Source organism: Rhinolophus sinicus, linkage group LG06 (assembly GCF_036562045.2).
Source record: "Rhinolophus sinicus isolate RSC01 linkage group LG06, ASM3656204v1, whole genome shotgun sequence".
NCBI lineage: Eukaryota > Metazoa > Chordata > Mammalia > Chiroptera > Rhinolophidae > Rhinolophus > Rhinolophus sinicus.
The window spans coordinates 161,037,194-161,064,193 of NC_133756.1; the positions used below are offsets into that span (position 1 = coordinate 161,037,194).

Genomic DNA, 27,000 nt, shown 5'->3' on the forward strand with positions numbered 1-27,000 from the left:
TCATTTTGGTTCCCCCGTAACACAGAGAAGATGCTAATTGATACAATACATGCTTGGAGGATGGGTAGGTGGATTATGGATGGATGCATGGATGGATGGAAGTGTGGTTCAGTAGGACAATGGGTGGATGGACAGGTGGATGGGTGGACGGATGGAAGGGTAGTTAAGTAAAAGAATGAGTGATGGACGGATGGGTAGATGGCTAAGTGGGTGGGTGTGTGGATGAGAAGATGTTTAGATGCGTGGTTGGGTCCCGGGGTTCAGGCAGAAGCGCTCATTCATAACTAGCCATCCCTGTGATGGATGGCATGCTCAGAATGTAATTCTATGGGTCTGTAGGGGTGCAGCCCAGGAGGACGGACAGCTTGGGCTTCCACTGGCAGGGATTATGTGTGATGCTTACCACATAACCTGTTTTCTTTATTGGGGCTGGAGGCCAGTATGTCTCCCTGGCTGGAGTGGGACAGCTCAGGACGCCAGGCACAGCTCACAAAAGGGGTCAGCAGTCTGGGGTTCCCTGCTTTGGGGAGAGCTCACCTCAAGAGGGGCATGAAAACGGAAGTCCGCTTCCCCAGAAGGAACCTTGTCTTCCAGCTACTGGGACAAGCCAGATGGTGGTTTTGGATACAGTGCGTGGGCCCGTGAGGGTGGGGGTGAAGGCAGCGGCAGAGGGCCCAGTGGACCAGCCAGGATGGGGGGGTCGAGTGTGATTGGGGGGCCCCCCCAGGCATCCTAGAGCCTGGCGCCCCTGCTGCTGAGCCAGCAGATAGCTTTGTGTACAAATCACCTCCCTTCCTCCTTTTTCTTTTGTCTCCATCCCCCCACCTCCCTTCATTTCTAAATTCTTCGCAAACCACCCCAGCCTCTGTGCTGTCAGAAGGAAGGGTCTATGGGTGGGTGGGCGGAAGGCGCCTGGTCTTGGGTGGGAACCGCGGGAGAGGAGGTAGGAGCGGTCCCAGGGCAGGAGTGGGGAGGGAAGCGAGTCTGGGAGGGAAGGGAGCGATTTTGGTCTCCTCCCCCTCCCCACATGCTGGGGCCCCACCCTGTGTGCTTCTGGATGGGTGAGCCCTGAGGGAAGCGGGTGGTGTAGGAACTGCACAGGGTGGGAGAGACAGGCTTGGGAAAGGTGGGGCCCAGGAAGAAGGGGTGTTGTCCACACTTGGCCCCTGGGAGTAAAGGATTCTGATGGGGTGAATGGGTATCTTTGCCATTGGAGGGAGACTGTGTGTTCATGGGTGTACCCAGTGTCCATGCATGACCATGTGTGTGCATGTTTGCACAGGCCCTGCACTGCTGTGGTGTGCACAGCTGGGTGACGTGTGTGTGTCCTCATAGGTCCACACCTGTGCCCACAGCTGTGCAGAGAGAAGCATATGGCTGCCCTCAGATTGCCCAACCTGGGCCCAGCTGGGGCCCCAGTCTCTCTCCTGGCAGATGCCTGACCTGAACATCTGGCCACATCTGCACATAAGGAAGGGAGTCCTGGAGCTCCCATCAGATGTAGAAGGGCGCAGCCCTCCCTCTCAGTATAGTGGTATCTGGCAGAGGCCTGCCACCTAGGGTGACCAACTAGGCTTAGTTTGCTGAGGACTTTCTTGGTCTAAGCACTGTAAGTCCCATGTCGCAGGAAGCCCTTCAGCCCTAGGCAAAGGAGGATGGTTGGTCACCTGCCAGGGACATTTGTCTTTCCACTGTGTCCTTCCTACTATTACCCCCATCTTAGTCTGCCCTCTACTCAGTCTCTACCTGCAGCCCTGGAACTTTCCCCTTCTTGTTCTATCCAGTTCCCTCTTCTTCCTGCCCCCTCTCTGTCCCCAGGGATCTCTTGTCTCGCTATCCCTCTGACAGCAGAGCCTCTTCTTCCCTCCTTCTGTGTCAGGCGTCTCTAGTTCTCTTGTCTGTCTCTGGGTCTCTCTCCTCTCCTGTCCCCAGGATTGTCGCCTTGTTGGGGTCTGTCTCTCTGTTCTCTGCCTACTTGCCTGTCTCCTCTCTCTGCTTCTGGTGTCTTGCCCACTCTGTCTCCCTGATCCTGTCCCAGGGTCTCTGGCTCACCACCTTCCCTGGGTGGTCCAGGCCCCCCCTCTCCTCCAGCACACATCCCCGGGGCTGGCTGGGGTGGGAGCCAGGTCTGGGGGCTGTGACTGGCCGGGAAGGGGAACCCAAGCAGACATGATATTTATGTTAAGACTTCAAAGTGGAGCAGAGCCTGAGGCGGAGATGGTGGGGGTGGGGGGTGGGAGGATGGCAGGCAAAAGCCAGACTAAGGTCAGCTCAGGCCCCTCCTTGGGGAAGGTCTCCTTGGTGACACATACCTCCCTCATGGGACACTGAGACCCAGAGTAGGACAGAACAGGCTATTTTGGTACAGAGTTCCAAGAAAGGCACTTCCTGTGCCCCGTTCTGCCCCTAGCCCCATCCTTTCTTCCTGTCACCCTGCAGGAGAAACTGGGTCCTCTGAGCATTAGTCCGGCCTGGGGGGCAGTAGGCTCAGGGGGTGGCAGGAGCAGAAGGCTCCATCTCAACAGGAAAACATCCCTGGTGCTAGGACAGCCCTGTGTCCTCAGCTTTCTGGCAGAAGCCTCGCTTGGCAGGGCAGGAAGGTCTGTAACCCTGTGGGCCAGGCAGGTCCAGCCCTCAGGGCCTCTGGTATTCACTCAGGCTGCCTGCCTGAGGGCCCAAGGGGCCAAGATGGCTGTGAAGGTCACCCCACCCCTGCCCCCACCCTTGGCCTAAGCCCTGCTAAAGACACCCAGCTGCAGGACTAGGAAGGCGTGGGGTCAGGGGCCCAGGTCCTGGGCAGGAGGGGCCGATTGTCTCATCCTGGGGCTCTGCTCTGTGTCCTGAGCCCCTCCCAGGAGCCAGGCCCAGCAGACACCACTTCAGGCTGTCGCTTCCTCAAAAGGAGACTTCTCCCAGGAAGGCTCCCCTCCCAGACTAGAGGCTTGCTCTGGAACCAAGACCCTGTGGTTTGAAGCCCATCCAGGCCCCCAAAGCCCCAGCCCCTGGGCCAGTGCCCCCACCCCCCCCAACCCCCAGATCCTCCCCAGGCGCTTCCGTGAATCACTCAGGCTGGAATCTGATGAGCTCAGGCCTCCCCACCCAGTACTGCGGGCTTCTGCCTCCTGCCTGGCCAGTGGGGTCACCACACCCCCCATCGGGGTCTTTTCAGCAGCTCTCAGACCTCTCCAAGGTCTACCATGGGGGGGGGGGGTCTGAGTGGTGGCAGGGATAGGCCAGGGCTGGGAGTGAGATTAGTCAGAAAGGCTTGGATGTCTTCTGCAGGATCAAAAGTATACAAAGTATGTGTGTGTCTTTGTGTGTGTGTCTGAGCGGGGGACTTGGGTGTGTCAGCGGCAGTCCCACATGGGTAGGTGTAAATGGGTCATGAGGTCCCTGTGTAGCAGTTCACCACACGTCTCTGTGTCAACCTGTCCCTGTGTCAGGGAGTCATATTCTGAACCCAAGAGGGAGGGTTGTGAGAGAGTATCTCTGAGTTTGCTGATCTAGGATGTCTGTGTCAGGGTGTGGGTTGGAGGAGGGGCTTATGTGTGTCACTGTCCCCTACCACAGGGCACAAATGGTTAACAGTGTCAGAGTGTTCCTAACACTCTCTGTGTTCCTGTTAAGGTTGGGGGTGCCCAGGTTTTACCGTCCATGACTGTGGCAGGGAGGGTATCACATGCTCTGCAAATGTGAGTCCGGGTATTTCTGTGTGTTAAACTGTGAACACTGGCCACAAAGCTATGGCAGAGTGTTAAATGCTCTGTGCTGAAGGTGTGTCAGGGTGTCGTTGTGGGTCTTAATGACTGCTTTCCTGCCCACCCTTCACAGGGTCCCCTCAGGCCATCCCACAGGCCTCGACTCCTGGGCCTGCCAGGCGGGTAAAGCCCTGGGTGGTAGGCGGCCCCTTCCTCAGTCTTTTCTCGACCTCTGTTCTCAGGATCCCTGTTGGAGGGACGATCCCCAGGCCTCACTGCAGGGCTGCTTCCTTCTTGGAACCCGGCTGGGCAGCGGTCTTCGGAGCCCGGGCAGAGTCCCTGGGTGGCCTCAGGTGAGAAGGGGACCTGGCTTGGGACTAGGAATGGGCATGCTCGCCCCCTGGTGGCAGCGATGGAGAATGCACTGCCCGCGCCCCAGGGATTTCGAACTGTTTAGGCTGAGTCTTCCCCAGTCAATCACTCCACATGTATTTACTAAGTGCCAATTCCGGGCCAGGCATTGTTCTAGGCCCCTGAGATTTAATGGGGAACAAGGCCAACTTGGCTCTGGCCTGCTAGTGGGGAAGACAGACAATAAACAAACCCACACATGGAACTATGGTGACTAGAGGTGATAAGTGCAGCATTTCCAAGTGAGGAAATGACTTGGTGCTCCTCAAAGAGACCCAAATGTCAGGCTTCCAGAGCTGCCCTGCAGCCATGGATGCTGGATAAGGCCTGGCGCCTCTCAGAGCCTTCCTCTTACAGAGGCCAAAGGTGGGAGGCTGGGGTGGGGGAGCGGGCAGTGCAGAATCCAAGCATAGTCTGCTCCTTAGTTACTGCCCAGATCACATCTGTTTCCCTCTGGCTGGGGCTGTGGGTGCTTGGTGTTTGGTCCATATGGATACTCCATAGGTTACTGTTGAGTGCAGAATCAGCTCTACAGAACCTGGCATCCGAGCCCTTTGTCCTGTAACAAGCCACTTTCCCTGAGCAAGCCCGTTTCCTCACCTGCAAAATGGTGATAATGAGCCCAGCCTAGCATTGCCTGTCCTGCCTGGAGCCCCAATCCCTGTATCACAACCCTTGGTCCGATTTACCTGGCCTGGACCCCTGACAATCCGAATTTCTTGAGAAGATAAACCTAAGGACTCAGACAGACGACAGGGCCTGGCGGGGCTCTGCTGGGCCACTGCTGAGGGCAAGCTGAATTCCCAGAGCCTGGAATTAGGACTCAGCACTGAAAGGGGGTGGGAGGAACTTGCAGAGGCCCCCAAGATGGGCCAGAAGCCTCAGCCTTGAGACCTGCTCCTGGCTTCTCTGAGCACCCCCTGCAACCATTCCAGGCCCTTCCTCTGGGACTGAACTTGAAACATCCTGTTTGGTTCCCAGAACCAGCCCTCCCTGAACCTCCCAGCTTCCCCCCTCACCGTCCTCCACTCTTAGTAGTTATCAAACTCCAATCAGTGGACAGCCTTTATTGAGCTCCTGGAGTGCCCAGTACGGTCAAGGCACCGGGGGTGGGCATGGGATAGGGAGGACCTAAGGGGAGACTCCCTACCAGCGAGAAGCTGGGTGTGGGGTGTGGGGAGGGGAGCGCTGCTGGTGGCCTAGTGAGAAGTCTGGGAGCCCTGCAACTGGGCTGCTTTAGGTTTATCTGAAATCCCAACGTCCAGGATTTCCACCTTCCAGGGTCAGGTCTGTCTGACATGTGGGCTGATGTCCCTTGGTGCGCAGCGCCTGAGGGAATGCCTTGGAGACTAGCTGGGGTCCTCCTTCCACCAGGGGACAGTTCCTGTCCAGGGAGTGGTCCCTGTGAGGCTGGCCTCGCCCAGACCCGACTCGAAGGTTGCTGAGGGCCAGCTGCCTCAGCCCCTGCTGTGTCCCCAGGTTGTCCGGGGCTGCGAGTGCAAAGCCCATGGGACCACCTAGGCTGCTGAGACCCTGGAGCCTCCCCTGCCCCTGCGAGTCACCCCTGCGCGGCTTCCTGGCCCACGCGCAGCCCCTTGTGGTCGTTGCAGGTATTTTCTTTACTCAGATTTGCTGCCTGCTCTGTTGCCATTGAGGGTTAATTGGTGGCTTAGAAGAGGGGGCCTAGTTGGAATTTGATGCTCAGGTTTGGGTGGGGGAACCCCTAATGGCCTGCTGCATAGTATTTTAGGAGTCACTTTCCAGAACCTCAGTGGGTAATAAGCATGACCGCCCATAAAGCTCTTGTGAAATCCACAAAAGCTATAATAAATGCAGAGAAAATGGTTTCCATTTTGGAAGACTGGCTCCCTATTCCATTCCCCTGGGAGGACTTTCCATCTTGGAAAGACCGGAACGTGGGCACTCCGCTGGCTGGTCCTGACCTTCAGAATCTCCCCTGGGCTGACTGCAGAACATCACCCACTGGCAAGTGCAGACAACAACCCTTGGCGGGGTGGGGGGCAATGCTAACATCCCACTTCCTTCCCTCCCCTTCCCCCCAGCCTGAGCTCTACTTTGCAGCAAAACCATCCATTTTGACCCCTGGAAGACTTCTGGGAGAAGGCAGCGTGGCACTGTACCCCCACTTTACAGGTGAGGGCACTAAGGTTTGGAGGTGCTAGTCCTCTAGGTGGTATGGAGCAGAACTGGGCCCTTGCTGCCTTCCTGAATTCTCCTGACACCCAGGAGTGGGTGGAGTCTTACAGGGCCTCAAAGCCTCCAGCCTGGAGGGGCTGCCTGGGCAGTGGCCCTGCCCTGGGCTGTGCCCCTCCCCCGGGGCCAGCTGCTGGGCACACTCACCCGGCTGGAGGGGGAGAAGGATGAGAGACAAAGGGCCTTTGATCTGGTGTCTCCCAAGCCCCCTCGACTTTCCTCCAGCACCCCAGATGTGGCCAGTCCAGGCACTCCCCTAGCAGGTATGGTCGTAGAGATCAATACCACACAGGAGGTGGCAGACACAGGAGCAGCCAGGGGTGGACAAGGCTAGGGTGGCTGTGGCCTTGGTCGGGGGGGCTGATGGCGCTGAAAGGCATTCCCAGCAGGCTCAGAATTTTCTGCCGAAATAAGCCTTCTGGCCACTTCCAGTTACTCCTCAGCTACCCGGCTTCCCTCTGCCTCTGGTTCCTCTGGCTGAGCAGGGCCTCCCCTGGCTGGGCCCTCGTCCTGCTCGGCAATTGTCTCAGCCTCTCCTCTGCTGTCCTTGTGGCTGGCTTTGACGTTGATGTCCCCATCTCCCCAGCCCCCTTTCTCCTCGTCCTCGCCCTCTGCCTCTGGCTCCCTGCTGTCCTTCTCTGTGGAGGCCCTGGGAGAGGCCCCTGAGGTTTCGGGCCAGTCGGCCTTGCGGTAGACCAGGTAGCCAGTTGTGGGAAGCCCGTGGGCCAGGGCTCCGGGGGGCAGGCGGTGGTAGCCCTGCTCCTTGTACAGGAACAGGCCAAAAGTGTCAGGCTGGGTCACTCGGAACTTGGTGGCACAGAGCTGGTTCAGGGTGGCAATCGAGGCCCCTGAGGGAATGGCCAAGGTCTTGGAGGTGCAGCCACTGCTGGGGTCCTGATAGGCTACTCGGAGGAGGTGCTGTGCAGGAGAAGCAGAAACAAGAACTCAGCCCTGCCTGGTACATATCTGGCTGCAAAGCTTGACGTTCCAGTTTAGGCTCTGCAGACACAGGGGTGGCTGGTATAAATCCAGTGGTAGAACCAACTGGAAATAGCCTTTTGGACAAGGTAAGCTCCGAGGGGTCCCAGAGGAAAGATGTGCTGGGGCTAAGGGGTCCCACTGCAGGCTGCAAGGCTGGCCCAGCAGGCCTGTGTGGCCTAGCCCTCATACTTAGATAGAGTACTCTAAGTGCTGCCCTGTATTAACTCATTTAATCCTCATATCAACCCCAGGAGGTAGGTATTATCCCATTTTACAGATGAGAGAACTGAGGCACAAAGAGGTTATCTAATGTGCCCAAGCTCCTACAACCAGAAAGTAGCAGAGTCAGGAGTTGAACTCAGGATCTGACTACAAAGTCTGGACTCTTAACCAAGGCTTGGAAGGGTCCCTTGACTAGATGGAGAGGAGGGTGAAGGGCAGGGATGGCATGTGGTCTGAGAACACGAGGCCTGAGCCCAGATGGGAGGTGGAATGGAGCATAGGCGGGAAGCCTGAATCCAGGGGAGGGCAGAGCCCCAGCTGGGGGCCTGCCCCATGTCCCTTTCCTTCTCCGTGTCATGTCACAGTTTCCTTATCTGTAAAATGGCCCCATTTCAGAGTTCCTGTGAAGACTCAGGGCTGAGCCCCTGGAGCACTGAGCACACATGGAACGTCCTCCTTCTAGAAAGAAAGGCTGGCTTGGACCTTTTCTTCCGCATGGGGCACTGTTTCTATGGCAGGTGGTGCAGGACCAGCCTTTCCCCTGCTGGGCCTGTTTGGGGTGGATGGTATGGAGGTCCTGTTACCTGGCAGTTGCGGGTGGTGGGCAGGCGGCGCTGCTCCCAGAGGCTGAGGGAGCGCTGCAGCTCCTGTGAGGGGCTCAGAGGGAGGGCATGGGCCTGGCCCAGGCCACTGAGCAGGGCCAGGCTGGCCGAGAGGCTGGTCAGGTAGTAGCCCCCTAGGACACAAGGGAAGAATGCAGCTCAGGCTGGGGGGTGGGTGACCTGTTGCCTCTCCCCTTCCGTTTACTTGGGGCCATGAAGGTGCTAAGGCGCCCAGCCCCACCCAGACAGGGAGGTGGCCTGTGTGTGGGGGTCCCTCACCCTCTCCGGTGAGCAGGGTGGGCTCTAGCAGCTCTGACATGTACTCGGCCTCCAACAGCAGTTCGGGAAGGTCACACTGGGCCAGGACCAGGCTCAGCAGCGGGAGGAACTCGTCGGCCCCCGCACCCTCTCCTGTGGGGTGGTGTAATAGACAAGGAAGCTTCAGACTCCTGGGGGCTCCAGGGTCAGAGTCCACTCCTTGTCTTAGACAGTGATCCTCCCCTCCACCTGCCAAGCCTTGGGCAATATGGTCTCTATGGCAACCATGAGCAGGGGCTGAGGGGAAGATGCTCTACAGTCTGGGCCTCAGTGTCACCATCTGTAGGATGCCAGGGTAGGACCCATCTTTTCCCCTGCTGGGCCTTTCCTGAACTCTCTGCCAGGGGGGCCTGCCTCCGAGGGCAGGGAGCAGTGGGTGGGGGCATACCCCAGTGGGTCCTCAGGGCTGTGTAGAGCAGCTTGCAGGCCTGCAGGAGCCACTTGACCTGGGCACTGGGTGAGTAGGCGTGGAGCAGCTGGAGCAGCTTCTGGCGTACCGGCTCCACCTCTACCGGGGAGGGCAGGCTCCAGCGGGACCCGAAGGCTCCGGGACCTTGGGCCCGGGCCAGACGGAGGCCTTCAGCCAGACGGCCCAGGGAGCCGTCGGCAGAAAGCCGGCACCTCAGGCGGGCCACCAGGATGGGCCGGAGAGGCTTGAGTACCGAGCGATGCAGTGACTTCTCCAGGACGTGTTCTGTGGAGCAGAGGCAGGCAGAGGTCAGGAGAAAGGAGTGGGGCATGGCAGAGTCCCAGGGAGAAGGGGCATAGTCGGGGAGAGAGGGATGAAGGGGGGTTGGAATCTTGGTGAGACAGGAGACAGGCTGGCACTGTGGAGAGGAGGAGAGTGAAGTGGGTGAGAAGAGCTGGGATTATGGAGACAGGGCTGGAGTCTCACCCAGCCTATTGGGCGACAGCAGCTTCTCAGGGCCCAGCTCCGCGCTCAGCATGGCTCGGGCCCGGCTCAGCGCCTCACGGACACCCTGCAGCTCCTGGGGCTCAGGGCTGGACCTCACCTGGGTCAGTAGGTCCTGCACTAGCTGGCCCACGGCTGTGTGGCGGTCCTGCATTAGTGCACTGGCTGCCCGGCCCACCTGCCGCTCGGGCGCCAGCAGAGAGCAGAAGGCAGTGCTCACAGACCGGAGCAAAGGCCGCCGGCGGCCCTGGCAGGGTGAGGTCGCTGGACTCCCCTTGGGCTTCTGCAGCCCCTCCTCCTCTGAGCTGCTAGGGGAGCCACAGTCCACCTCCTGGAGGGAGGGCAGGGGCGGGAGGCTGGGGCTGGCACCCCCTGGCACACGGTACCCCACTGAGCTCTCCCTCTGCAGCAGCTGGCGAGGGGGCAACGTTTCTGTCTGGTTGGGGGCTGCTCCTGGCAGCACCGGGACAGGGGGAGGAGGCACAGCAGGTGGAGACAGGGGGCTGGAGGTCTCTGTGGACACGCGCACTTTGAAACTCCTCTTGAATTTCTCCCGCTTGGTGGGGCCCAGGTCCCCGGGGAACAGGGGGTTGAAGAAGCACAGGGCGGCTCCGGTGCCCTGGTCCAGCTCTTGTGGGGACCGGGGCTTCAGCCGGGGCAGCAGTGGGCCTTCGGATGGGCCCGGCAGAGCCTTGGTGTTGAGGGAGGAGCTCCAGAACTCTAGAGAAGAGAAACCAAATAGGGCCTCAGGGAGATTGGGGGGTGCCCAGCTGAGCGTGAGGCACAGGGGCAGACTGTGCCCAAGTACCTTCCCTTTCCCCCTGGGCCTCAGCGTGCCCATTTGTGCCCTGGGGAGCAGGGGAGGCCTTACCAATGCCCAGATGGGAGATGGCTTCCAGCTCCTTCTGGGTGGCCGCCTGGCGGATAGCTCTGGGGAGCTGCAGCTGGAGGAGAAGGATGTCCCTGCGGCCAGAGAGGGGACAGAAAGTCAGGAGTGAGGGATGCTTGGGGCTCTGGGGGCTGCGAGGGGCTGCAGGGGCAGGCAGGACAGGGAGTGGACACCAGGCGTCTGCAGGCAGGCTCACCGGGTGTGGCAGTAGGAGCATATGAGCTGGACCAGGTCCGGGAAGACGAGCTCAGATCCCTCCAAGGAGACTCCTGCGAGATGGGAAGTGAAGTCGTTGTCTGGGGAATCCGCGTGCCCTGCCCTGACTGCTTCCAGCCCCTTCCCTGCAGGCCAGTCCCTCTCACCCCCAGGGCTTTCCTGGATATAGTGGCTGGAGACGAAGGAGGGGCCGCTGGCCTCGGGCAGCCGCACGCACAGAGCTTGGCACTGGCGTGTGTTAGACCTCCGCACCAGGAATGTCTGCGAATGGACAGGGTCGGAGGCTCAGGGCCAGCCCCTCTCCCTCCCACCCTCTGAAGGCCAATATCCAGGGGGTAGGGGCAAGACTCACCCCCGGGGGCTCCGTCCTCAGCACGTGCAGTGCGGCCGCGGCGTTGGCCCGCAGCTGCAGCCACACAGGCCGCGTGAGCAGCAGGCGCTCCCGCAGGCTCACCGTGCGCCCGGGCCGCTGGGGCCCACCTGTCTGCCCCCCGCTGGCATCAGGCACATCGTACAGCGGGTCCTGTGCTGGCCTGGGGGCAGGCACTGGCCTGAGTAGGGGGCCAGGGGCTGGGACCCTTGCCCAACCTTTCCCCTTCCTCTGCTCCAGGATATACCCGGCGCAGCAGTCCCTCCCTTCCCCAGCAGGCTGCCCTTCCAACTTCACTAACTTTTCTGTCTCCAGGTGCCCAGGTGTGAAGTTGGATGGGCTGGGGGCTCCAAGAGGGCCTGCTCCTGGCTCCCCAGGGGTTTCCATGGCGGGGAGCTCCTTCGGTTTCTCCTGGGACTCAGAAAGACAAGCCAGCCCCCAAGGCAAGAGCGCTCACATCTCACATTCCCGGTGGTGAGTAACACTTCCTGAGGGCGGCACACCCTGTCACACCCCGCCAGTTAACTCTTCTGTGTCCATTTGGCCTGGGCAGTGCCTGCTTCCTCTCTGTTCTGGGCTCAGCCTTAGTGGGCAGGGATCTCCCCATGCAAGTACCACTCTGAGAAGCCCAGCGGTGGGGCTGCTGCCTCCATAGATCTTCACACAGCCTTGCCAGTCACCTCAAGCCACACAGGTGGGAGGGAAAGAAGGGGTTACATAGGGCCGGCTCCTCCCCACAGGCCCAAGCCTCTCCTCTGGGGCACCTTTAAGCCTGCGGTCAATTGCTCAACTGCCCAGGCCTTGGGGGTCACCCTTGTGAGAGCGTGCCCCCTACTGGTCACAGATGACTCATTCCTAAATCTAACTTAGAATTTGGGATTTCAGGTTGCCATGGAGAAAGGATGCTGTGTCTCCATGGAAACTAACCTCTTTGCTTAACTGAGGTTCTGGGGGTGGTTCTAACACTCAGCACTAAATGGGAGGGAGTCTGGCTGTGAGGTGTCAGCACATGGCACTGCTGCCGGCTGCCTCCCACGCACATAGGCCCTGCCAGCCTGCCTTGCCAATCTGCTGAACGACTGGGGCAGGTGCAGACATGACCCAGTCTCCAAGCACTGAGCACGGGCCCCCTTCCCCATTTGAGGCCATGTGTTTTGCCTGTGCCACGTTGCTTCAGACCTTGTTCACCAGCACTGGGTAGTCCAGGGCCCAGCCCCCACCTCTGGGCGAGTGATAGGAGAGCCTCCCCCAACCCCCAGCCTATATCCCAAGTCAGAGCGGGTAGGCTCCTGCTAGGGAGTAAGAGGTACCACAGATGCCAAAAGAGACTGCCTGTCTCAGGCACTCCCCATGGGAGCCCTGATTCCCTTGCAAGGTAAATCAGACACATGTGGGTCACGCGAGAGTCCCAGGAAAGGTTTTAATTCCAGTCCCCACAATCTGGGAGGCAGGTACCAAGGACTGCCTTGAGAAGACCTGGGGAGACTGCCTTCTCATCACCGGCAACAGCCAGGACAGACAGACCTCCAGAATGTAATTTCTGGCTCAGAGTTCCCGTGAAGCAGGCCCAACTCACTGGCTTGGTGACTGGGGAGCCGGTCCAAGGTCAGCAGGAAGTATGTGCTTTGGCTGGAGACAAGGCATGTCTTCTTTGTCAGGGAGGGGACCAAGGAGGCTGATGTTCAGGAAGGGGAGGCAGGGGGCTGGTCTGGGATGGAGGAGACAGTCTTGCCTGGCTAGGGCCACCTGTAGCTGGACAGGCCCCAAGGAGGGGCAGAGGAGGCTAGGCCTGTGCCGGCTGGAGGGGAGGGCGCAGCAGCGGACTGGAGGGCCGGCTGGGCAGACCCCGAGAGGCTTGTCAGTCTGCCTTTCTGCAGCAGGAAAATGCAAATCCTGGGTTTGGTGCCAGTTGCCCCGAGGGGCCCCTTGGCTGTGAACAGCAGGGTCACGGTCCTGGGGGATGTGGGAAGGGGAAAACCATTGCAGGTGAGAAGCAGCTGAAACAAGAAGGAGGCAGCTCCTTCACACGGGAGACTGAGGAGTGGCGTTGGTGTGGCCCAGGGCAGCTCCGCAGCCCTCATCTGTGAGCCCATCACCACTCTGGGCCCACTCGCCCCCCCTCCCCGCAGGGGCTTAGTATTCCAGCTCTCCCTGACCAATCCTGGCAGGAGGTTTCATTCCCTAGACCCTTCAGCTTCGAACTCCCCACCCACCCTGGTTCCTGCTCCCCAAACTCACACAGTGCCCTCAAACCCAGACCATCTGAACTCGCAGGCCACCGATCTGACATGGCCACCGTCTCTCCCTGGGCTCCTTTCTTGGAGGCTGGGCTGGGGGAGGGGGTGGTGAGGGTAGAACAACCCCTGTGGTTCTTACCATCTGATTTTCTCTTCTGAGGGGACGCAGCTGCCCTAGCCTGGATGGGAGAGAAGAAAAGACCCCCTGAGAGCCTGCCTCCCACTTGGCAGGTCCCGGTCCTCGTCAGCATCTCTGGGGTGGGAGCTGCGGGGCTAGTGCTGCACCGACAGGGGCAGGGAGCATAAAACACTTTCCAAAGCTCTGATGTGGCCTCCTGTCAGAGGCCCAGCCAGCCCAGCCGCTTTCCCACCTTCCCTCCTTCCATTTCTCCCACGTCATCAACACCTGCCCTAGAACAGGAAAGGGGCTGACACAGACTAGAAGTTCCCTTCTCTAGGGCAGCCTTGGGTAAAAGGAGGTTTGTGAGCTGGCAGCAATGCCATAAAAGCTGGGCTGAAGGCAGCGCGCGCCGAGGGCTGAGCAAAGAGCTCCCCAGGCCCTCAAAAGCCCACGTGGAAAGCCTGCAGAGACCAAAGCTGCTGTCATGGCGGGAGCTGCACTGCCAGGCCCTTCCCTGAGACGGGGTGGGAGAAGCGTGCAGCAGCAGACCCACCTTTTTGATAGCTGTCCAGTCCTCTAGGATATCGATTTCCTGCAGCATGTACACGATGTAAGGGCCTGCAATAAGGGTCAAGGAAGCAGGAAGCCGTGGAGGGGGCGGGAGACGGCCTCCGCCCCGGGAGCTCCAATACTCACGATAGGTGGTGCCACGGACCCGGGAGCGGAGCTGAGGTCACGGGCTGGAGCTCAGGCTCCACCTCCTACCTCTCGGCCCCCAGATCCTCTGAGAGGTCGGTGCGTCTATGGCCTATGTCACCAAGTCCAGCAGGGGTGCGGGGGCGGGGAGGGCACTGAGTCTCACCCCTGCCTCTCCCACCTTGATTCCCCCTCATCACCTCTCTCCAGTCTCAAGGTCAGTAGGCCAAGGCCCATTCCACCCGCTCAGGGACCTTGCTCCTTCTACTTTCTGTCCCCTGAACTGTCCCCTTTCCCCATCTACACACATTCCAGTCTCTTCCATCCTGAAAACCCTCCTTTGGTCTCACACTCCCCTCTGGGGACCATCCACTCTGCTCTTCTGTGCTCTGTGCCTGGTGTCTCTACAGCCTCATCTCCCATTCACCCCTCAAGTCCATGCAGCATGATTCTGCCCTCCTTGAATCTGAGCCCCAACACCAGGCGGGGGGATTCACCTCAGCTTTGTGCTCGGCTGTGCCAGAGGAATGAAGGCACAGCAGGCCCTGGACTGAAGGGGCTCACGCCTAAGGTGGGGCAGAGGCAACTGCTCCCACAGATGTGGGTGCCCCAGTTTAAACCACAGGGCTGCAGAGGAGAGAGAAGCCATAGCCATTGGGGGGAGATCAGGAGAGGCTTCACGGAGGAGGTGTCGTCCAACAGGCACAGACAGGCAGAAGGCTCTCCAACAGGGTAGAAAGGCATGGGGGTGGGGAGGCCTGGGACATGCCTGTGACACTGTGGGAAAGCCAGAGGGCCTCAGAGATTTCACTCAGGAAGTTATGAGGAGTCACTAAATGGATGTTCCTATTTTTCCATGACCCACACAGCCCAGGACAGATCCAGGACCTCACAAAAAATTCCTGAGGGGGATGGGAGACCCAGCTTGGCCAGGGACCCCAGTGCCCAGAAAGGGGGGCCGGGGCACGGGCAAGGCAGGGATGAGAGAGGGGTCTGGGTTTGCCCAGGCATGGCCACATTGAGGCCAAGTGACCATAAATGTGTCTAGTCTGATTCTGTCTTCCGTGTCCCCTCCACCGCTGCCCCCCAGTCTGGCGCTGACCTTGCCATCCTGCCCAGCTTAGGCCCTGTGGGGTGGAAGGATACCAGAAACGAGGGGTGCCTTCTTCCTCTTGCTGGGTGGCAGGGTGTCCCAGGTCTTCGAGCTGCCTCTGGCGTGCAGTTTGTCATCCCACCACTCTGTGACCCCAGACCCAGAGTCAGGATTGGGGTGCTGGTTCTCCCAGAACACCCCCACCCTCACATAAGCCAGGCCAGTCTTTCCTCATCAACCACCTCCCAGGACAGCAGAAAGAACCCTGGGCTTGGGGGCTGGAAGCTGAGTTCAGGTCTCAACTGCACTGCTGTGCAACCTGGGAAAGAAGTCACTGCACTTCTGTAAACCTCGATCTCTTCATTTGTTGAGTGGACAGTGGGATGATGACAATTCCTGCCTCCCCAGGGCCCCAAAGAATGGCAGGCACTATGGACATGGAGGGGACTGTGGCTGTGGTATGTGTGGGAGTGTCAGAATGACACACCTCCTGTTCTAAAAGGAGAGAAAGGGCAAAGGAGGGCAAGGGGGGGTGCCTCTCTTCCTGAGCCCCTACTGTGTGCCAGGCACTGGCTCGGCCCTTTCCTTGCCTGGTTTCATTCAGTCTCTACAGCCACCCTTCTTGCTATCCCCTTGTCCAGGCAGAGACGCAAAGGTCCAGGCAGGGGCTGGGCACTAACGGGGCCAGGCCTGGGGCAGGGGTGCTGGGGCCGGCGCCTTGCCTCACCAGAGCTAATGTCCAGGCTCTGGCGGTCCTCCTCCAGCCTCTGGATCCGCTCCTGCAGCTCCCCCTGCAGGGTGTCGTAGAGCAGCAGCTTCTCGCTCTGGGAGAGGTGGCAGCAGCTCAGCCAGGAGGGACAGGGCGGGCCACTTCCGCCCTCCTCCCCCAGGCGCCCATCAGTCACCTCCAGGTGTTGCCTGGCTCCCTGCAGCTCACACTCATACTTGTTCCTGATCACGTCCAGACAGAAGCCCTTGTAGATCCCTGAGGGGGAGGGCGGGGGATGGGAGGCCCAGCTTGGCCAGGGACCCCAGTGCCCAGAAAGGGGGACCGGGACATGGGCAGGCAGGGATGAGGGGGAGCACCATGAGGGGGACTGGGGGCCACCCACGCCACAGCACAGCCTGCACACCTGCCACCTCAATGCGAATCCTGAGGCTCCGCTGCAGCCCCCCCAGAGGCTCTGTGTATTCGGGTGCTCTCTCAGCCCCCACTTCCTCTAGCCGCACCCGCAGCTGACTCAGTCGTTCCCTGAACAACCTGGGAGGACAAACGTGCTCATCCAGCAAACATACACAGGCGCACGGTCCACGGCACGCCCTGAGTCAGGCCCTCGCTCACTCTTGGCCTCAGGATCCTGGCCCAGCACCAGGCCCACGTCCTCCTCAGCCCAGGTGCCCAAGGACCCAGCCCGGGTGTCCCTCGCTCGCTCACTTCTCCTTGAGCTCCGAGAACTGCTTCTCTAGGTCCAGCATCTCGTTGAGGCACTCGCTGCGGCGCCGCTCGTAGTCCTCCTCGTCCATCTCTGGGATAAGAGGCCAGTCAGGGCCAGCGGGAGGGCACGGGTGTGTGCGTGTGTGCGTGCGCATGGCGGGTGGGGGGGCTCACCTGAGCTCTCCTCCTCGGACTCCGTCTGGCTGCCGCTCCGCTCCTCCTCACTCTCTTCTTCCTCCCCATTCATCTCAGCAGCTGAATCACCCTCTGCTTCCATCTCTTCTGTGTCTTTGCTGGGAGGCTGGATCGGCATCTGGACCCTGGAAGGAGTGGAGCCATCACTCACTAGGAGTCACACCAAGCCTTGGACAGCGGGGGAAGGAACTGGACTTGCCACACCCCGAGCACACACTGGGTGCAGAGGGTGCACATGGCCGTCTGCACAGCTCCCAGATGCCATGGAAATGCTCATGCCCTGGGACCCTGTTGATGAGCCCAATCCTGGGAATATTGGCCAAGGTGATGATCCGTAAGATGGGAAAGGCCAAGGGTGGGCTCCCCACTGCCTATGGGACTGGGCCTAATCTTCTGACTGGGGGCAGCTCCTTCACCTTGCCGTCTAATGGCCAATTCTTGAATACACCAGGCACTTTCCCCCTGTCCCCTCATGCTATTCCTTCTGCCTATAATGCTCTCCACTTCTCCTCCTGGGAACACTCTACAACCTCTTGTCTTCTCTGAGTCCAGTCCCATCTCCTTCTGCTTCCTCTGCGATCTCACATCAGCGATGCTCCCTAGACATGCTCAGGTATGTTCCACCATTCAGGAACAACAGAAACACAAAACCTCACCCTATTCCATTTAACTGCTCCCCATTTCCATCTCATAGCTACACTTTTCCAGGCCTGTGTACACTTGTTCTTCCTACTGTCACCTCCCACTTGTTCCCATTTGTTTCTGTATCATCTCTCAGCCAAAACTAATCCTATAGAATCAACCGACGACCTCCTTGTGCCGGATGCCAGTATTTTTCAGTGCTTCTCACAGCTGACGTCTCAGCAACCCTGCACACTAAGTATTGCTTCCTTTCTTCACTCATCTCATGTTATTGGAACTTTAATATATGCTAGGTACCATCAGACACTACGGTAGGTGCTGGTCACAGTGGTGAGACAGACATACACGGTCTCTGACATCAAGTGGTTTACAAGTTCCTGGGAGAAAAAGGCAAAGAAGGAGACCATTAGTGTGGTGTGAGAAGAGTTGAGAGCAGGCTTATGGGAGAGGCATCTAACTGGGGCCTGGAGTTGCTGCAGCTGACTTGCAGAGGAAGATGGGCAGACAGATGGGCTGAGCTGGTCAAGGGAGGGAACATTCCAAATAGAGGGAGTAGCATGTGCAAAGACCCCAAATGAAAGAAGGGGCAAGGTTGGGGGCACATGGGTCTAAGCTTGAGAGAGAAGTCTGGGCTGCAGAGATCTGGTCAAGGGCATGTAGCAAGTTCTTCAGGCCCTGAGAGAGGGTGCAACCAGCAAGGCAGAATGTGTGGAATGAGAAGACATCCATGATGGAACTCCCCGGGTCACCAAAGGGGCAGATGAGACCCCTTTGGTGAGAAGGATGAGAAGGAAATTAGCAAGATGAGAAGGAAATTAGCAAGAGGTAGAGGAGGAACAACTCGATTCATGGGGAGAGAGTCTTCATAAGGAAAGAGAGGTGACAGTGCCAAATGCTGCCAAGAGATCACCTAAGAGGAAGACTCAATAGTCCTCTCAACAGATAACCTGTCTACTGGGGATTCTATTTCATTGTGATGTTTTTGCAACTTCTCTGGACACTTCTTTGTAGTCCTTTACATTGGAATAGACCCCCGTCCCTCCAGGAAGCCTTATTTGTTTACATCTCCTCTCTATTTGCCCGTTCTTATGTCTGTGTCCTCAACTAGTCCCTAAGCCTCACCGGGGCAGGGCTGCGCATGCGCCTTATTCACGCGATGACTGGGGGATTCGCAAATACAAATTAAACAAAACAAACTTTTGTGAGGCAGGGATTGGCTTTTACTTCTTGGTAGCCCCAGGCCCCTTCGGTGGTAGCAAACCCAAAGTGTTCTGTTAACCTTCCTTGACACCAGTTCGAGTTGTGCAAATAACTGGACTAGAGCATAGTTTAGTCACATTCCTCAATGACTTCACAAATAATATGAACCTAACCTGAAACCTTCGGTTCTCCAAACCAGCCGCATCTTTCCCATTCACAAACCTCAGTTCCCCCAGTTTCCAAATTTTGCAATTCCTCTTCACTGTTAAATATATTTACTTTCTAAGATGCAACGTAATCGGGACCAGAAAGGGCGGGGGAGAGGGGATGGGAGTCACTCCAGGTGCCTCATTCTACTGAATGAGCTCAATAAAATCACAACCTCCCCTCCTTACCCCAGGCCAAAGAGAGAATGACCATTGCTACTCTGAATGTTGTTAAGACTGCAAGGGGTAAGGGATGGAGACGCACATTTTAAGGCGCTGTACACATGCAGTTTATCTTTTCAGAAAGTGAGCATCTCGAAGGCTGGCCTCCATGGAAGGCAGATTCTTCCCCACCCTCGAAGAGGCCAACCCAGCCCCTCCGCGGCGCGCCCGGAGCCTCCCGCCCGCTCCATCCCCGTATGCGTCCCTGCGGGTAGGAGAATCTCTAGCTCTTCCGCAGCGGGTTTGGGGCCCGCGGCCCTGCACGCTCCCGGCAGGTTAAGTCTCCGCTTCGGCCCTGGAGATTGGGTGGCCTCCGATCCACTCGCCGGAGGCCGAACCAGGCGTCACAGGTGGCGTTACGCACCGCACGGATTGGAGCCTCCGGCCTCACGTCCGAGATTTCCCAACAGGTGTCCGCGGCGACCGGTGCTCACCACCGCCGTCCGGCTCCCGGAAGCGCTGTGCCGGTCTCTCTTTACTGGGAGGTGGGGCCTATCAGTGCTTCCGTATGCGTCATCAGGGGGCGCCCGTTGGGAAGCTCACACAATTGGACAGCTGGGGACGAGGAATGCTGGGATACCGCGGAGCGGTCTCCATAGCAACTAGCCGAAGTTCACACTGGCGCAGTCAGCCCTCCGGAAAAAGACCCTTGTGGTTTCCTTGCTTTGCAGCCGGTGCTCCTCTGGCTGTGGTCACCTCCCCCCACCCTCCCCCGGCGTGAAAGGGTTGAGCCCACGACCCCTCCGCCTGCTCGGTTCAGGAGAGTAACGGAGCCAGCTGTAGGTGTGAACACTCATTTATTTATTTACACATTGTCATTGGTAGGCAAATAACCCAGCCCAGCCTATTCGAGGGTACAGAATCTGCAGACCCTTCCCTTCTCCAGAGGCCCGGAGGGCAGAGGCCTGGGAGAACCAGTAAGCTCAGGCTTCTGCACAAAAGCTAAGAACTAAACTCAACGCCTTTTCTTCTCTGATTTCTTTCCAAAAAACCCATTTTGTTAAGTAGTCAGACTTCTCAGCTCTGTCCCATTCATACTTTTTGCTCTCCTACTGCCTACCCACGCAAGATTGTTAATAATAATAACAACAATAACAACAATAATACTGTAATAATATTAATACTTCACATTTGTACGAAGCTTACAGAATGTTTTCACATGTAGCATCTCATCTGAGCCTCCCAACAGTTCTGAGAGGTAGGTATTCTCACCTCCCTTTTCACAGACGGGGTAATTGAGGCTCAGAGAGGGAACGGGATTTGCTCAAGGCCACACAGCTAGTTAGTGGTAAAGCTAGGACTTGATCCCAGCACCCCATATTCAAGTCCAGTGTTCCAACACCACAGCTACCACTGTAAAGTGGAGTGACATTTCTTACCCCTGTCAGGCCTGAGGGGCGGCCTAAGGAGAGAGGAGGCTGAGACCTCTCAGAGTGGGTAAGGAAGGGCTCAGCAATGACGGGAGGAGTCGGGGTACTTGGCCTTCAATTCCTGTTTGAACTGGCGATAAAGAATCTTATTGTGCTGATTTTCGGCCTCCTTTTGGGGATGGAACTTCAAAGCTTCTTTGAAGCCCTTATGAACCAGGAAACCTTCATTCAGCACCTCGAAATCAAATCCTGCCACGTGCAGCTCACAGGCCTGTGGGGGTGAGGGGGGAGAGATAGGTCAGCAAAGTTTGATGACATTCCTAGAGCTGAGACCGATACCCCTAACGCTGACTCCAGCATCCCCACTCCTCTGGAGGCGTCCTGGATCTTCCACACCCTCCACCCACCTCCTGAACTATGATCCCTCCTACCTCATTGCCCTCTTCCCACCCAGGGCCACTCATAGCTTCCTGATCCCCACCACCCTTCCTCCCCCCTTTCCCCTGCTCTCTCCCTTATGGGTACCTGGCTGATGCGATTGAAGCCGTACTGCCGAAAGCGTTCGTCGAAGGTGGGCACCTTGCCTCCAGCCACGTAGAATGGCTCCCAGGGGTCCTGCCAGGGCACCACGTAGGCAGGCCTCAGCAAGGTCTCTTCTGGCAGGTTGACCCAGCGGGAATAGTTGGTGGTTGCCTGGCAGGGAGTGCACAGCCCATAATAGAAGGGCCGCACCTCCCCCACCTGGTACAGCTGCAGGAGCTCATTCTTGTTTGTGGGCATGCGGCGGGCTCGGCGGATCTCGAAGGCAGGCACCACCAGCGCTGTGCCCGCCCACTGCTTGCTCTGATCCAGCATTTCCCGCAGCCCTCTCCACAGTCCCTCGCTGGGCACCATGTCCACATCGATTACCAGGGCATAGTTGGCCCCTTCACGAGCCAGATTCCTCAGCAGGTTATTGGGATACGATACATTGGTGCCCAGCGCGTAATTGATCCCAGGCTGGGCCACCCTGGCTAGCTTGTCGAAGACCTCCTGGCAGGACCGCAGCAGGGCAAACTCCCCCGGCTCCCGGGGGTCGGGCACGGCGGCCTCATAGCGCGAGGGGCACACAAGGTGCATGGCGACCCTAGCGCGCATATCCGGGCAGTGACTGCTCAGCGCGTAGGTCAGCACCGTGGCCAGCTGCGCCTCTTCTTTGGTGGCGGCAAACACCGACACAGATAGCGGGCCCTCCCAGCGCTCCAACAGGCCCGAGAGATGCAGCAGGTTGTCCACGCTGGCGTGCGTGGCCAGGATCACATCATTGGGGTCCATGGTGGTCTTCAGTAGGCCTCTATAGACGCGGTAGTCGCCGCTGGCGTCCAGGACGCCTCCGGAGGCCAGCGCGGTGCGGAGCTGCGCCTTGACCTGGTCCACGGACCTCGGGGAGGGGGGGAAGAACTCGAAGTACTGGTCTTGCTCCTCCTGTCCGTGCATCCCGGACAGCAGCGACAGGTAGAGTAGCTGCAGCATCGCCACCAGCATTAGCGCGGCCAGCAGCAGCTGGTAGAAGGCGCACCGGATGGCGTAGGACATCTGCATGGCTCTCGGGGCTCGGAGCACGCAGCAGGGACTACCAGACAGCAGCCTCTGCCAGCCGCTGCAAGCCCGGATTTACCGCAGCCTGCCGAGCTCTGCCGAAGCGAGCCGAGGCGAGCCGAGCCCAGTGCGCAGCCCCGTCCGCCCACGCTGGCCTACCGGCGCTCCAGCTCGCCCCCTGCACGCGAGGAGGATCTACTGCACTCGCCGCCCGCCGGGCGCGCTTTGCAAAAGCTGGATTTGCCCGCAGCGGCGCCGCCGGGTTCCCAGCCACACACACCCATTCCCTCCCGGTCAGTGCGCGACCCCCTGGGCCAAGCGCGTCCTGAAACCACGGCGCGCTCGCCTCGGACTCAGGTCGGGGAAACCGTGGCAGAGCTCGGCTGCAGCTGGGTGAAGGACGGCGCGGGTTCCCGGCAGCAGCGGGAGGAAAGGAACACAAAAGAACCCCCTTTCTTTCCGCGGTCTTTCCTTCCTTTAGGCTCTACAAGGGCTGCACTGAAAAATGAGTGTTAAAGACCCAGAAAATGTGGAGGAGGTAAGAGATAAGAGAATGTGGAAAGAGGACTTATACGTGGGACGAGGTGGCCGAGTGGTTAAGGCGATGGACTGCTAATCCATTGTGCTTTGCACGCGTGGGTTCGAATCCCATCCTCGTCGGTCGTGTTTTACACGGGAGGTGATTAATGATTCTTAATTTTCCACATCCCTCGGGCCTGGAGTACCAGATTGGGACGCACAATTCGACACAACCCGGATCTCTTTGTTCACCATGCACCTCCATGCCTGTCAGGCTCTTCATACTCTCGGTATCTGCCCCTTCTGGCCAGCGGGTCAGTGGTGTGCCATTTTCTTTCTCCCTAGAAAAAGTCCCAGGGTTCGGTGGCAACTAGAAGACCAGAAATGGAATTCTGGCCAGTGCCAAATTAGGGGCCAATATATTAAGTAGAGAAGCTGCCCCCCCAACCCTCGACCTACCCCCCCCCCCCAGCGCCACCCTCCCTGTAGTAGAACTTAACGGTGTTCGTGGTGGTGGTGGTGTTTGTTCATTTAAATTATTACTCTATCCAGCCCACTGATTCCCCTCGCCCAGCATTTTTCTCAGAGGGGAGATCTTGTATCCACACACCTCCTTCTCCAGCACACACACACACACAGAACATCTTGAACACCAGCCAACATGAGGCTGCATACAATAAGTGTGGAATAATTGATCCATACACTTTAGAGAGGAGAGGCTGTGGGGAAGGGCAGCTCCTTCGACTGCTAAATCAATTACATGTAATAACTGTTCGATCGCTGTGAATCCTGCGAAGGCGGACAGACTGGGAGGGCCTGGAGTGGCAGGCTGCGGTATTTGTCCACTACTCCACAGGCAGTAGGGAGCCAGGGTTGTTGAGTTGAGGAATGACCAGGAGACCTGTGTTATGCAGCCCCCAGCGATATCACCTACTGAGCACCTGCTAACAGCAGCCGCTGGGTTTGGCACTGGGGATGGGGCCTTGTAGGAGACACAGGTACTGTCCTTTAAGGTTTTTACTGGTGACCTGTGCCAGGAGAGAGGAGAAAGGTATGAGTAGATCTTTTCAGCATAGGTCTTGTAAACTGGAAGCTCAGAAAGCAGATTTGGTGCCATTTGGGTTTTCTTTCACTTGTTTAGTGTTTAAAAATAATGATTTAAATCACATTAGTTGTTAACTTTGGTGAATCAGGAGATTTCACATAAAATCCACATTTCCAACTTCCGTTTTAAATTCTGGAAGATCTGACAATGCCAGGCCTGCATTTCCACAGGGAGACAATTGGCCAGAGCATAAGAGTGACTCTCCCTTTGCAGTCTTCCCTTTGCTGAAGTCTCAACCCTGTCCCTTCCCTGCCTACCCCAGACCTTTGAGCATTTGTGTTTCATCTGCGGTACTTACACAATACTCATTTTCTACCTCGATTGAAGATTTGCTTGGGCATCTGCCACACACCCCTCCCTCACCCACTCCAATGCTAGCCACATAGCAGGCATCAATTCATGTTTGTTGATTGAGTAAATCAGAGGCTTCTGAAGTGTCCCCAGGGGCCCTGGTCTAAGGGGAGAATGAAAAGTAGTGACTAAGCCTTGGTGAGGTGTCAAGAAAACTCACATGGAAGGGGCCAGAGGAAGGCCAAAAGCCTATTACTGTGGGCAGAGAGGCCTGGCGAGGTGAGGGCCTGGCTGTCATGGAATGGGACCTGAGACATTCAAAGACCAGAGTTAAAAACCGTTAACAAGGGGTCTGCTTCCTGTACATCTTGTCTGGCCTATGCATCTCTTCCATCTGGCTGGTCCTGACTTATAGCCTTTTATAATAAACATGTAATCCAGTAAGTAAAATGTTTTTCTGAGTGCTATGAGCTGCTCTAGCAAATTAATTGAACCCAAGGAGGGGTTTGCTGGAATCTGGTTTATAGCCAGTCAGTCAGAAGCACAGGTAATAGCCTAGACTTGCGATTGGCATCTGAATTGGAGGCAGTCTTATAGGACTGAGTCCTTTACTTGAGGAATCTGATTCTATCTCCAGGTAGATAGTGTCAGAATTGAGTCACATTCTAGGGCACTCAGGTGGTATCCAAGTATTGCTTGATGTGGGGGGAAAACCCACAAGTCAGAATTGGTGTCAGAATTGTATGTGTAAAAATACAACTGAATTTTGTGTGTTGACCTTGAATCCTGCAGCTGCTGAATTCATTTATTAGCTCTAATAGGTTTGTGTGTGCATATGTGTGTGTGTTTAGGATTTTCTGTATATGTGTATATTATATCACGTGTGAATCTGGGTAGTTTTGCTTCTTCCTGTCCAATTTGAATGCTTTTTATTTCTTTCTTGCCAAATTGCTCTGGCCAGAACTTCCAGTACAAAGTGAATAGATGAAATGGTAAAAATGTTGTTCCTTGTCTTGCTCCTGATCTTAGGGGGAAGGCTTTCAGTCTTTCACCATTGACTATGACATTACTTGTGGGTTTTTCATAAATGCCCTTTATCAGGTCAAGAAAGTTCCCATCTATTCCTTGTTGAGTGTTTTTGTCTTGAAAAGGTGTTGGGTTTTGTCAGATGCTTTTTTTGCATCAATTGAGATGATCATGTGGTTTCCCCCCTTCATCCTATTAGTGTCGTGTATTACATCGATAGATTTGTGCATGTTGAACCACCGTGCATTCTGGAGTGAATCCCCCTTGAATATGGTGTATAATCCTTTCATTATGCTGGGGCATTCAGTTTGCTAGTATTTTGTTGAGGATTTTTGCATCCCTATTCATAAGGGGTATTGGGCTGTGGTTTTCTTTTCTTGTGATATCTTTATCTGGATTTGGCATCAGGGTAATTAATACTGGTCATATAGAATGAGTTAAAAAGTGTTCCTGCTTCTTGTTTTTTGTTTGTTTGTTTGTTTTTGCTTTTTGGAAGCGTTTGAAAAGGATTGGTGTTAATTCTTTAAATGATTGGTATAATTAGGCTGTGAAGTCATCTGGTCCTAGAATTTTCTTTGTTGGGGGATGTTTGATTACTGATTCCATCTTGTTACTTGTTATAGGTATGTTCGCATTTCTTATTTCTTCTTGAGTCAGCTTTGATAGTTTGTGTGTTTCTAGGAATTTGTCCATTTCATCTAGGTTTCTCATTTGTTGGTGTACAGTTGTTCATACCCATTTTATTTCTTACAGGCATTTTTATTTGTGTACAATCAATAGAACGGCCCCACTTTCATTTCTGATTTTAGTAATTTTAAAGGCCTTTCTTTCATTTTTTATTTTAATAATTTCAAAGTCTCTCTTTTTTTCTTAGTCTAGTCAAAGGTATGTCAATTTTGTTCATTGTTTCAAAGAACCAACTGTTGGTTTCGTTGATTTTCTCTTTTGCTTTTCTATCCTCCATATGTTTATCGCCACTCTAATCTTTATCATCTCCTTCCTTCTGCTAGCTTTGGGTTTAATTTGCTCTTCTTTGTTTTGGTTCCTTAAGGTGTAAGGTTAGGTTATTGATTTGAGATCCTTCTTCCTTTTTAATGCAGGCATTTATGGTTGTAAATTTCCTCTCAGCACTGCTCTCACTGCATCCCATAAATATTAGTATGTTGTGTTTTCATTTGTCTCAAAGCATTTTCTAATTTCTTTTTCTTTTTTAACCCATTAGTTATTTAAGAGTGTGTTAATTTCCAAATATTTGTGAAGTTTCCAGTTTTTCTTCTGTCATTGATTTCTAGTTTCATTCCACTGAGATCAGAAAAGCTACTTTGTACGATTGCAATCTTTTAAAATTTATTGCAACTTTGTTTTGTGGCCTAATCCATGATATATCCTGGAGAAAGTTCCATGTACACTTGAGAAGGTATATTCTGCTGTTTTTAGGTAGAGTGTTCTGTGTATGTCTGACCTAGTTGCTTCATAGTATGTTCACTATGTTTCTTTGTTGATCTTCTGTCTAGTTGTTCTATCTGTTATTGAAGTCTCCAATTATTATTGTAGAAGTGTTTATTTCTCCTTCAATTTTGTCCATTGTTTCTTCATATTTTTAGGACTTTGTTGCTAGGGGTATATATGCTTATGATTATTATATCTTCTGATGGATTTATCCTTTTATGAATATATAACATCATTCTTTATCTCTGAAATGATTTTTGACTTAAAATCTGTTTTGTCTGATATTAGTGTACCCACCCAATTGTCTTTTGGGTACTGTTTGCATGGACTATCTTGCTCTCCTTTCATTTTCAACCTATTGGTGTTTTGTGCTCTCAAGTAAGTTTCTTTTTTTTTCTTAACAGGACTTTTATTGGGGAACAGTGTGTACTTCCAGGATTTTTTCCAAGGTTGTCCTTTCAATCGTAGTTGTGAAGGGTGCAGTTCAGCTCCAGGTCCAGTTGCCGTTGTTAGTTGCAGGGGCCGCAGCCCACCATCCCTTGCAGGAGTCAAACCGGCAACCCTGTGGTTGAGAGGACGCGCTCCAACCAACTGAGCCATCTGGGCACTGGGGAGCTCAGCTCAAGGTGCCGTGTTCAATCTTAGTTGCAGGGGGCGGAGCCCACCATCCCTTGTGGGAGTCGAGGAGTTGAACTGGCAACCTTGTGGTTGAGAGCCCGCTGGCCCATGTGGGAATCAAACCAGCAGCCTTCGGAGTTAGGAGCACGGAGCTTCAGCCGCC

The 27,000-nt window shown here is 56.0% G+C and overlaps 3 protein-coding genes, 1 long non-coding RNA gene and 1 other non-coding gene across 7 annotated transcripts; 2 read left to right on the forward strand and 3 right to left on the reverse strand.

Annotated features, from left to right (window-relative positions):
- Positions 1 to 5,161: 5,161 nt before the first annotated feature.
- RIN1 (Ras and Rab interactor 1) lies at positions 5,162 to 11,680 on the reverse strand. Of its 2 annotated transcripts, XM_019737818.2 has the most exons (10): positions 11,136 to 11,680; positions 10,817 to 10,997; positions 10,611 to 10,725; positions 10,445 to 10,517; positions 10,231 to 10,322; positions 9,342 to 10,079; positions 8,835 to 9,140; positions 8,408 to 8,539; positions 8,111 to 8,262; positions 5,162 to 7,241 (listed from the first exon to the last, which is right to left on the reverse strand). In XM_019737818.2, the coding sequence occupies exons 1-10, from the start codon at positions 11,219 to 11,221 to the stop codon at positions 6,756 to 6,758; spliced, it is 2,361 nt and encodes a 786-aa protein (XP_019593377.2). In that variant the 5' UTR covers positions 11,222 to 11,680; the 3' UTR covers positions 5,162 to 6,755. The 2 variants fall into 2 exon arrangements, with proteins under 2 accessions (XP_019593377.2, XP_074192828.1); XM_074336727.1 differs by lacking the exon at positions 8,408 to 8,539 and having other exon boundaries at positions 6,626 to 7,241; positions 11,136 to 11,353.
- A 560-nt stretch (positions 11,681 to 12,240) lies between these two features.
- Positions 12,241 to 19,377, reverse strand: BRMS1 (BRMS1 transcriptional repressor and anoikis regulator). 2 transcript variants are annotated; one of them, XM_019737820.2, is made up of 10 exons: positions 19,246 to 19,377; positions 16,591 to 16,736; positions 16,417 to 16,507; positions 16,115 to 16,242; positions 15,887 to 15,966; positions 15,709 to 15,805; positions 15,035 to 15,127; positions 13,746 to 13,810; positions 13,211 to 13,250; positions 12,241 to 12,787 (listed from the first exon to the last, which is right to left on the reverse strand). In XM_019737820.2, exons 2-10 carry the CDS (start codon positions 16,727 to 16,729, stop codon positions 12,780 to 12,782), a joined length of 741 nt encoding a protein of 246 aa, XP_019593379.1. In that variant the 5' UTR covers positions 16,730 to 16,736; positions 19,246 to 19,377; the 3' UTR covers positions 12,241 to 12,779. The 2 variants fall into 2 exon arrangements, with proteins under 2 accessions (XP_019593379.1, XP_074192832.1); XM_074336731.1 differs by lacking the exon at positions 19,246 to 19,377 and adding an exon at positions 17,551 to 17,570 and having other exon boundaries at positions 12,647 to 12,787.
- A 284-nt stretch (positions 19,378 to 19,661) lies between these two features.
- Positions 19,662 to 21,938, reverse strand: B4GAT1 (beta-1,4-glucuronyltransferase 1). Its single transcript, XM_019737819.2, has 2 exons — positions 20,777 to 21,938; positions 19,662 to 20,522 (listed from the first exon to the last, which is right to left on the reverse strand). The coding sequence occupies exons 1-2, from the start codon at positions 21,830 to 21,832 to the stop codon at positions 20,331 to 20,333; spliced, it is 1,248 nt and encodes a 415-aa protein (XP_019593378.1). The 5' UTR covers positions 21,833 to 21,938; the 3' UTR covers positions 19,662 to 20,330.
- Positions 21,939 to 22,049: 111 nt separating this feature from the next.
- LOC141572290 (uncharacterized) lies at positions 22,050 to 27,000 on the forward strand. The gene is made up of 3 exons (XR_012497639.1): positions 22,050 to 22,186; positions 22,311 to 22,367; positions 26,865 to 27,000. It is a non-coding gene; the product is annotated as an uncharacterized LOC141572290 (long non-coding RNA).
- Positions 22,408 to 22,489, forward strand: TRNAS-GCU (transfer RNA serine (anticodon GCU)). Its single transcript has one exon. It is a non-coding gene; the product is annotated as a tRNA-Ser (tRNA).